The sequence below is a fragment of the Syngnathus typhle genome, linkage group LG9 (genome assembly GCF_033458585.1).
Source record: "Syngnathus typhle isolate RoL2023-S1 ecotype Sweden linkage group LG9, RoL_Styp_1.0, whole genome shotgun sequence".
Classification (NCBI taxonomy): domain Eukaryota; kingdom Metazoa; phylum Chordata; class Actinopteri; order Syngnathiformes; family Syngnathidae; genus Syngnathus; species Syngnathus typhle.
Genome location: NC_083746.1, coordinates 3,597,994 through 3,607,873, shown reverse-complemented (window position 1 = coordinate 3,607,873; position 9,880 = coordinate 3,597,994). Strand labels below are relative to the sequence as shown.

At 39.2% G+C, this 9,880-nt stretch overlaps 1 protein-coding gene across 6 annotated transcripts in view; it reads left to right on the top strand.

The window, feature by feature from the left end:
* lmo7a (LIM domain 7a) overlaps positions 1 to 9,880 on the top strand; it is a 39,267-nt gene continuing 29,387 nt past the window's right edge. For 4 of the 6 annotated variants that reach the window (XM_061287865.1, XM_061287866.1, XM_061287861.1 and 1 more), the window contains exons 1-4: positions 1 to 149; positions 286 to 495; positions 4,719 to 4,789; positions 6,557 to 6,626. In XM_061287865.1, coding sequence (XP_061143849.1) covers positions 427 to 495; positions 4,719 to 4,789; positions 6,557 to 6,626 — 210 coding nt within the window. In that variant the 5' untranslated portion in view covers positions 1 to 149; positions 286 to 426. Of the gene's footprint in view, positions 150 to 227; positions 496 to 4,718; positions 4,790 to 6,556; positions 6,627 to 9,880 lie in introns of those variants that run through there. The other 2 variants (XM_061287867.1, XM_061287864.1) reach the window with 2 other exon arrangements.

Genomic DNA, 9,880 nt, shown 5'->3' with positions numbered 1-9,880 from the left:
AAAGGTATGAACTCTTCAAGGGGGAGAACTTTTTTTAACAATTTACGAAGACGTATTAGGGCTTCTTCAACTCAGTCACGCAGAATCCGTGGAATATGGTCCTCGCCTACTGTATAACGTGACTTCTGCGTGGGGAGGACAATTAAAAGGTAATGTTCACACTAGACAGGTGTGTCTTCTGGAATTTAAACACTGTGATCATGTGATATGATGCAAAAGAATGCGTGAGTGTTCCACCTTGCACACAAAATAATGCATTTAACTTTCTTTTTGTTTTGTTCGCAGCGGGATTAGTAAATATCACCTGGTTAGTCCACTTGTCGAGAAGAAGGGAGGACTGCACAACAATGTCTGTGAACGTGTAACTGCGAGTTCAACCGAGTGAGGTTCGGTTCCGATTAAAGAATAACAAGACATTTCGGTGTGATGGAGTGGCGAGAACAGTCCACGGTGAGCTGCCAGGACGCGTACGTGGAGGCGCAGAGGTGGATCGAAGTGAGTGCACGCGTTTTTATTTGGGGTTCCTGTCATTGGTGTCTGACATTTGGAATGGACGATTCCACACTTAGCTGACAAGTTTTAAGCTAAAAAGAAAAAAAAACTTCAGGATGAAATAAAACTAGAGCTATTATGTGTCACCGACGTGATGTTGAGTCACTGAAATTCACATATTACTCATTTACTGTAGTGCAGTTTTGGATTTAAGAGATCCAACATTTTAGTTTAAAAAAATAATTATATTAACCTCGATAAATCCAAATAATCCAATATTATTATATTTACCCCTTGTTTTATTTATTTATTTATTTATTTATTTATTTATTTATTTATTTGGCCCCGCCCCCTGTCAGGAGTGGATTGCAGGGACAACATAATGTATAAGAAACAGAAATGTTCTATTCAATTTCCTCTTCTGCGAGGGTGACACCCTATGTCTTCTCCTAATGGTACGCCAATTCATAATGACGTAAAAACCTGTTTGAGATTATGATCATTTGGTGGCACTTGTTTTGAATCAGGTCAAAGACTCCTGCAATTTGGTCAATCTAATTGTCCTTCTATCTTCATTGAGGTCCTTGGACTTTACCCATTGTTCTGAAAATCGGTAGTGATCAAAAGTGCAAAATTAATTTGACATTCTTGTCTCACTGTATGTGTGATTTAAAGTGAGCAAATTATCATTATGTCATCGAGTACAGCATGAGTTTGGCTTCTCGAATAGGCTGCGGAAAGTGGCTGAAAAGATGTTGCCTCCTCCCAGATATTCTCCTCTCAGCAGGGTGGCTCGCTTGTTGTGCCCAGCTTGTATCTAAACAAATATTGTTCCAATTTCACGAGGTGGTGGGGGGATGTGAATGCTTTCAGTGTGACATCAGTGTCATGCACACTGGCTCATTGTAGCTCGGGGGCAACAAGATTCCATAAGGAAGCCCACCAGCTCGTGCAGGTAGAAGGCAAAAAGCAAATGGACAAAGGTTGTGGTTTTAACAAGAGAAGGCTGTGTTGTTGGATCCGTTTGCTGCTGAATGATTAACAAGCCGCCAGGCTTCACACAATTTAAAACAGAGACTTGAGTGTTCTTAGTAATAATGGCGTCAATGTTAAAAAGTTATTCTCAGATGCTCTGCAGCTTGTCACATGGACACATTCCAGCGTTACAGGCCCCCCAGCACGGCATCTTACATAAAGAACAGTAAAGGAATGGCAACAGTGCCAAGAATGTGTTGAAAGAGAGATTTGCACCACAATCTGCCCGCAAATGACATTTCATTTTTTTTTTTTTTTTTAATATTTTGCATATGGAACTCAGCATTGTCAAAACAATCTCCAAGGCTTCATGTTTGACCACAGAGATGACTCAAAGGATTTGAAGTGTTGTCTCTCTTAGCTGTGACTTTTCCCCACAATCTCACACCCGAGTTATTTTAGTTTCATTTTTCATCCGCAGTCTTAGAAACAGAGAAACACATCCACAATTGTGCCGTTTCTTAGCACCGGAATGTTTCTGACATCGAACACACTTTCTGACATTCGAGACGCACACTTTTCATCTTCCTCGTGAATCACATGACTCATAGGCTATGTGGAAGACTTGTGAGTAGGCAAGGTACGCCCCGTGGGCTACATCTGGCCTGCCCACAGTCTCTGACCGGCCCTGCCAGTCACTGTCAAATCAAAATAAAATGTAAAATATGCAGATCTTTTATTTTGAAAGTTGTGTTCGAACGCTTGTTGAAGCGAGGAAGGTAGCAAGAGCTTCCACTTTTGTCTGCAGTGTTGCCAAGTGATATTTGAGTGTCTTGACCAGGAACGGCATCTTTAGGTTGGAGGTCGTTGTCGAGAATTTTAATTACCGTTCATACATGGAATAGCTACATATATGGAAATTCTTTGAAACAAGACATTTTTTTCCATATAATTTAAAAATAATAGACTGCTGAAAAAGTTGAGCTAAGCGTGTTGGCTTGGGTGCTATTCCTAGCAGTCACTGGTTTTCTGTTGGACTTTGTTGCCTAGCAAATCCATATTTACAGCTCTGCATTTTTACCTCCTGCAAGTAAATTACTTGTGGCATCTTCAGTGACAGCCCCGATGAAGACCAGTAAGAAATTCATGTCGTGGGCACAAGGGGGAAAATAGTTGTCACGGGACCTATTCAGCACATTCTTGAGGGGAGCACAGGCTTTGGCGCTTTTGCAGCAAGGATTTTAAAATCTCCGCTGCTTCTCTTAAATCTCCCCCGTTAAATGAGAGCAGTGCTCTATTGCTGCAGTTGGGAGTTTTTATCTCACGCGTCTGACAGCCAAGCGTGAGTGGATGTTTGATGTCTCTAATGATTACAATTAAGAGTGCACAAAAGTTAAGTGCTTGGGTGAGCCCTCTGCCCCTCCTGTTTAGCTCAGTTAACCCTTGACTAGTTTTCATTAGGTAATGCTACACGTGGTGTACTTTACCTTAGCTAGTTAGTATATTGGAATTTTATTTTTGGTATTATTTCTTGTTGGGAAAAAAATACATTTTGTTTTTCTTGACTATGACTATTCAACTGAAATGTGTTTTTTTTTCACTGATATTGTAACTAGTATATACTTCTAAAAAAACATTATCTTTCTTAGAATATTGTGTCTATTTACAAATTTGTTTTCTCGTAATATTCCAACTTCATGATTGACAAATTCAGACCTTTTGTAATTTTGGGGATTTGAGTTTTTTTCCCCCTGAACATTAAGACATTAACATTGTTTTTTTGAAAATCATCACAATGTACTGAAATCGAATACTCATGTAATTTGCTTGCTCTCTAAGCAAAAAAGACGGTAGATAGGGCGGCCATTAAGGCTTTTGTGTTCCTTGAGAGGGAATGGGACACAAAAGCCGTAATAGGAGGAAACATCACAACCAACCCGCTCAACTTGTTTCGAGCGTGTCACCTGCAATACCTCCTTGCTTTATGGCAATTAATAGACTTTATATTAACTACACTTAATAAATTGTCACTATTTTTATACCATATCAGCCTGTGACTTCCTGTCACTCTAGAGTCAAATTAGAATGTCTTGAAAAAAATAAGCAGGCCTCCCACAGCAGGAAATCGTAGGATAAAAAAAGTATTCGCCAAAATATGATGACAATGGCAACCGCACTGTCCTTCCTAAGCCAAGCAGAGTCAGTTTACAACCTGGTTGGCTTTGTTTTGACTGTCAAGAGCGACGCTGGAGGATCAAGTAAAACCCAGATGGAGATGAATATTGAGAAACTTGTTTCCATTTGACGTTGTAAGTCGACACCACACTAAAACAGATGTGCATTTCAAAACATATTCAAAACATAAATAAATCAAGTTGTAATATTAGCAAAATAAACATGTATTATTACAAGTCTAGTTGTCTCAAAATTCTGTCACCAATGAAGATTTCGTTCGATATAATGTTTTGGAGTGATGCGGATGATTCGATAAACTTGTTAGAATGTTATTTATGCTATAGTTATTTGAATGTCTCCATTCTTTCCTCCAAAAATGCGACTTATACTCCAGTGCGACTTATATGGGTTTTTTTTCTTCTTAATTATGCATTTTATGGCTGTTGCGGAGCGACTTATAGTCCGCAAAATACGGTATAAGGAACTGCAAGATTTTAAAGTCAAAGTCTGCAATTTCTTCACATGCCAAGACACGCAAAGAGATCGAAATTACGTTTCCAGTTGCGGATGTAAACTTGGCCGTGCCATCTTTGATCGTGCATCTTTGTGTGACAACCCCATTCCGCTCACATACACACACATACCTGTCAAGACAGCGGGAAATGCAATAAATAGTAATATTACAAGAATATGGCCTCATTCCAATACTCTGTTGCCAGTCAGTGATGGTTTGAGTGTGTTGCCGAAAGCCAATTATAGGGTATAAGCTGCCTAAACAGGATAAATGGTTAGATGTAAAGACAAGATTCACACTTGGCTGTATTCACGCAGCATTCCAGACGTTCCGTTCACATTGAGAGCACCTTGAGGAACACCTGAAGCTGTTCCACTTTGCCCCAAAGACTCCATGTAGGAACGCTGGAGGAAATACCTCAAACTTCCGCTCCTACTGTTCTCCACATCCTACCTTTCTTCTCCACCCCACCACCCCCCTCGTGGTCACATACCAGCACCTCCTCTTCTTAGCCTGCACTTGGACACTCCTAACTTGTTTCTCTTCCCCTTTTTTTCCCCAGGCAGTCACCAAGAAAACATTTAAGGGCAAAGACTTCCGTTCGGCTCTGGAGAGTGGAGTTCTGCTGTGCGAGTGAGTATCCTGGGTTTTCGTTTTTCCTCTCTTGGCTTTTTGGTGTGACTGATGTTTCCCAGCAACCCACCCTCGAACGCCCCCGAACGCTGACTCTCTTCTTGTTGCTGATCTTTTGTGTCAGACGTTTTGACAGTCTACAACTGAATGGAGTTATCGGACATTTTTTTAGTTTTTATATTTAAACATCTAGTTTTTATGGGGTGTATTCATGTTGATTGCACTGATTGCACTGACATTGCCGATTGGTCATATACGTAATTGGTTGGTCATTTCAATAGGTACACTTGCATAGTTAAACTGAAATTCAATACCAAAACTTTTATTACTTTTAAAAAGTGACAATCTCATCCCACGTTGGGGGTGTTTTCCAAAAATGTAATATTTGGAGAGTAATGGACATTAGTGACAATCTAATATTTTGTGCAATTTGCTCATGCCTTCATGAAAACATGTAGACATTAATGGATGCTTAGCAGTTAGACATATTTGAAGGTGTTGTAATTTCTAGTTCCTGATTCAAATGAAATGTTTGTTGTATGTATTCTAGCTGTATTATTTTGTTCATATTTAGCAACATTGATCGGACAAAAAAAAAAATCTGAAACAGTCGTTGGAATGATGAAGTTTGTTTACCACTGCCAACTGCGATACAAAAACATTGTGGTCAATGTTGCAGTTTTTAGGCAATGTTAGTTCAAATAACAATCCATCAAAGACACCCATGCTGTGTATTGTCAGCTGGAGGAAAAGGGAAGATGAAGGTTAAATCACTTTCACACTCTCAAACACAACGTGACCCCGCAGCTGCCATTGTGTGCCGGTGGTTATCGAAGGAAGACGGCTCGCCAACACGATTGTTTCCTACACAGCTTCCACTTTGTTATCTGATCCAATGGCAGCAACTTTCTATTGTGCGACAAACATTCCTTTTACATTCTTGAACGTGCATGATGTCGCCACATTCGACAAAGTCAAAGAATGGGCAACTGGTGGGCCGCATACAGCCTGCAGTTGCCGCCAGTGGCCACAACCACACTATGAAACCACACCAAAAAAAGAAAGAAAAATGTTTTAAATACATTTTTATATTACATCTATATTTATTTTGGGTTGGGGAGGCGTTTCCTTGTTCCCTGTACCCTGCAAATAGCTGGTTTCCATTTTATCGTTTGAAGTTGTCATTGCTTAGTTACTTACTCTAATCTTGTATTTTTTTGCAGATTTGTAATGATTTGCAGGACAAATATAGTACCTCAATTATATCAACATCTTCAATGAGTTGATTTTTGTGAGAGAAAAAAATTGTTGGCACGATTCTCTGTTTAGTTCAATTTAGTTGTCAAGACTCATTTTACACGTCATAAATGTCCATTCTCCACACCTCAATATGGTTATTAATGAATAATTCACAATAAATCAACCAACAAATTATGAATTATGTGAAATTAATCAATGAAAATTCATCAATGAATAATTGAATAATAAATACAGTAATAAACCAATTTTAGGAAAAAAAATTAATGCAGTTGACATCTCACACGATAGTAAAACTTAATAAACTATTCAGTGAGTCTTTATTTCACTTGTGTGGAAGGTCCAGCTTGTTTACATGGTGTGGCAGAACCGCCACTGACGAAACCATATCCAGGTGGGCGCCATTAAACACTGTCGTAAACACTGCAGGGCTTTGCAAAACTTTTTGTTCATTCACTGTAACTTAGAGCAGACTAGCAAATGTCTTGTGTCTTGTTCCTTCTCCTCCAGTGTGATCAACAAGATCAAGCCTGGCATCATCAAGCGGGTCAACAGACTGCCAACTCCGATCGCTGGTTTGGTAAGTCTTCTTTGCTTAAAGGTTAAATGGTTAATGACAGCACGCTAGTTGTTGAAGCCAACGTTTTGCTGTCTTTGTGGGAACAACAGCCAATTTTTTTCTGTTCTGTTTAAAGGACAGTACAAGAAATGAGGGGAAGAAGTCGATATGCGTAATTTTTCCCCTCTGGGGATTGGGGCATGATGAGCCTTGAATTTTTCTGACTATCTGACCAAAACTATCAAAATACAAAACGCCATAAAATATATTTAAAAACATGTAAAGTAACATAACTACATATGATACAGAACCACTAAATCAAAGAGGCTTTCTGTACCCCTCCTACAGCGCTCTTGAAGGTTTTGTTCCAATGTGTTATCTGTAATCCTACAAACATACACATAAACACATAGTGGGGGTAAAACTATAACAACATAAGACCTTGTCCTTGTCTGCTATCATTTGGCCTTGGATAAGGTCAACTGCAAGCTATTCTCGATTGATTTCCTAAGAGTTCAAGCTTAAGACCTAGAGACGCAACTATTTGTATACAAGCAATTCAAAGGTCAATTTTTCACGATACACTCAACCTCTGCTATTTGCGAGAGGTAGTGACAATAATTTACGTCCACCCAAAATGTTCCTAATTAGATGCCACAAGATATAGGGAAAGGACTTTTTCTATTAGACAAGGCTAAGCTTTGACTAAATTTACTTCAACACCAAAATCCCACAAGATGCCACCAAAGTAATATTTATATACTGAGCGCAAAACAGTAAATAGGTGAATTTTATTTGAATAAGCCCAAAAACACCAAACCACAAATCACTGCATGTCCTCCTGAACCCGTAAGGAGCTTTTATTATGTGTTTTTTTTGTCAGCATTTTGCTTCCAGCAAACCTTTCTCAGCCTGCCAATGTATAGTAGATGTAAGATGATTTTCCAGAGTGGCTTAGCTAGTTTCGGGGAGTGTCTGCATCGAAGTTCAGGGAAATGGAAGCTTGAAAAGGTGCCTTAAACCCAGCCGTTACAAAGCTCTCTCTTGTGGGAGTAATTGAGTCCAGCTGCTTTGTGGAATCACGGAACGCCCCCATGCACACACACACACTCACACACACCGAGTCAATCAACATACTGGGCAGTGGAAGCAACACTGGATACAAAAAGTAAATAAGACCACAAGTCGTACAAAATAGTGGGAGACTTCAGGAAATGATTTCATAAAACGATTTCAACTCAGTGAGCAGCTGATCGTGCTTGTCTTCATAGCTTGTTTTGTGACGCCACCACAAAAGGCTTAGTGAAGGTAAATAGTGATGATAACCATAGAAATGGATGTTCAACACTTTATGCCAGCAAATCTCTTGGAACTTGAGGTCGGTGAGCATCTGAAGGATTACGCTTTTTCCATTCAATGATTGCTTGCATGTTTGTAAAGTGGGTTTTAGTCAAAACAACTTTTAGCTTCAAGTTTTACACATTAAACACAGTCCATTGTCAAGTTAACTCATTTTTACACTTGTTAGGAATGCTAAAGTGTGCCTGCTCCATCATGAATATTATGACATGAACAAGCATTCCCGCACCTTCCCCACACAGGCAACGAAAGCAAAGTATCCTGCTGGATCCGCTGCGGTATTTTCCGAGACTTGGACCGCAAATCTTTTGAAACCAACCCGGTCGTAAATTGTGCAGCGAATACACAGGAAAAGTCCCGCCTGGACGGCAGCTATTGCGCACCGCGAACCGCACAGAGAAAAGACCAGCGTCCTGCCAAGCTTACGCTCTCACACTCAACTGGGAGCAAAAGTGTAGATTTTTTCCTTCAAGTTCTATTGATGCACCAATTGTGTGTTTTTTAAGCATATGAAGCCAAATAAGGTAAAAAGTTGGAAAGGTAAACTTTCACAGGTTTGAAATCTGGTCAGCTTCTAATGACCAGCAGGGGGAGACTTGCAAAAAAAATAGTGGCCCCAAATGTGAACATGAACACAGTGAAGCTTGAAAGTCAAGTCGACTTTATTTGTACGGCCCTTTATTACGGAAAAGCTTCGCAAGCCCACATTTGACAAAGATTAGCGGCATCCCCTCATCTAATCTCTCCAAAGGAAAAAGCGTTAACACTGAAATTTGTGATTTTATTCCTCTTGTTTAAAGAATTAACAATGCTTAAACAAAAATATTTTTGGCTGCAAATGAAGATTCAAACAACAAATACAGTATTGTGTTGGTATTTTTTTTCATCTCTTTGAAAAAATATTATTACAAACGAGAAAAAGGTATATACTTTAAAATTGACTGATTCTTTTATTTTTTCACTTCTTTTAAAAAATATAACTTGTTAATGTTGAAAAAGGGAGAGGTCCATTCATCCATCCACTCTGTACAGCTTGTCCCCACTAACAAAAAGAAAAAGTCATACATAACAAACAATAATGTTTGTCAAATTCAAACAATAATAATAAATGATTAAAATAGTACAAGTAAAAGTACACAATTTTCATTTCGGATTATATTATTGTTATGCAATCAACTTTGTGTTTTGTGAAAGTTGTAGTCATCCAGATCAAATTCAGGCTGCGGTGTTGGAAGAACAAAAACCTCCAGAAAGGAAAGAGTAAAAAAAAAAAAAAAACTCTGCTTTTGCAGAAAATTTAGCAACATTGGCTGCAGCGAAGAATTCTTTTGGTTTTCTTTTGGGAAATGTTCCCAAGTCAGCGCAATGCTCTGCCTTGTGTTGCTGCAAGAAACAGCGAGCTGTGGTAACATGAAGCGAGCCCGTGTTTAGATTTGGCTTGATGAAGGGATGAACCAGCTCGGGTTGGATACGGTAGACTCCCGATTCCTGGTTTGATACCCAATTTCCTCCATCGCATCAAAGTATCCACCAGCAAGAAAACGAAACCCCCACTTGGTCCTGATGCTGCGTCATCTTTGTGGAAATTAACTAGTTTTATTTTGCTTAGCTGCCATGGCAACACTATATAGTATTTTTTTACTGTTACTATTAATAAAGTGGAGTCTGTTCACTAGTCCATTTTATTAGCAATTTTTCCTCACTGGAAATGATGCACAGAAAAGCTGTTAATGGGTGTCTGTGATATCTGGATTCAGGCCTCCATGTCTAACAGACATTTAATCATTATTGAAGCCATTACTTGTGCCAATGACAGACAACTGCCAACAACTTGTTCCCTTCACAGAGAGACTATTTTAAGGACCTGAACTATGCAGGCTGCTATTTTAATAGCATTGAAGGCTCAAGTTCACTTG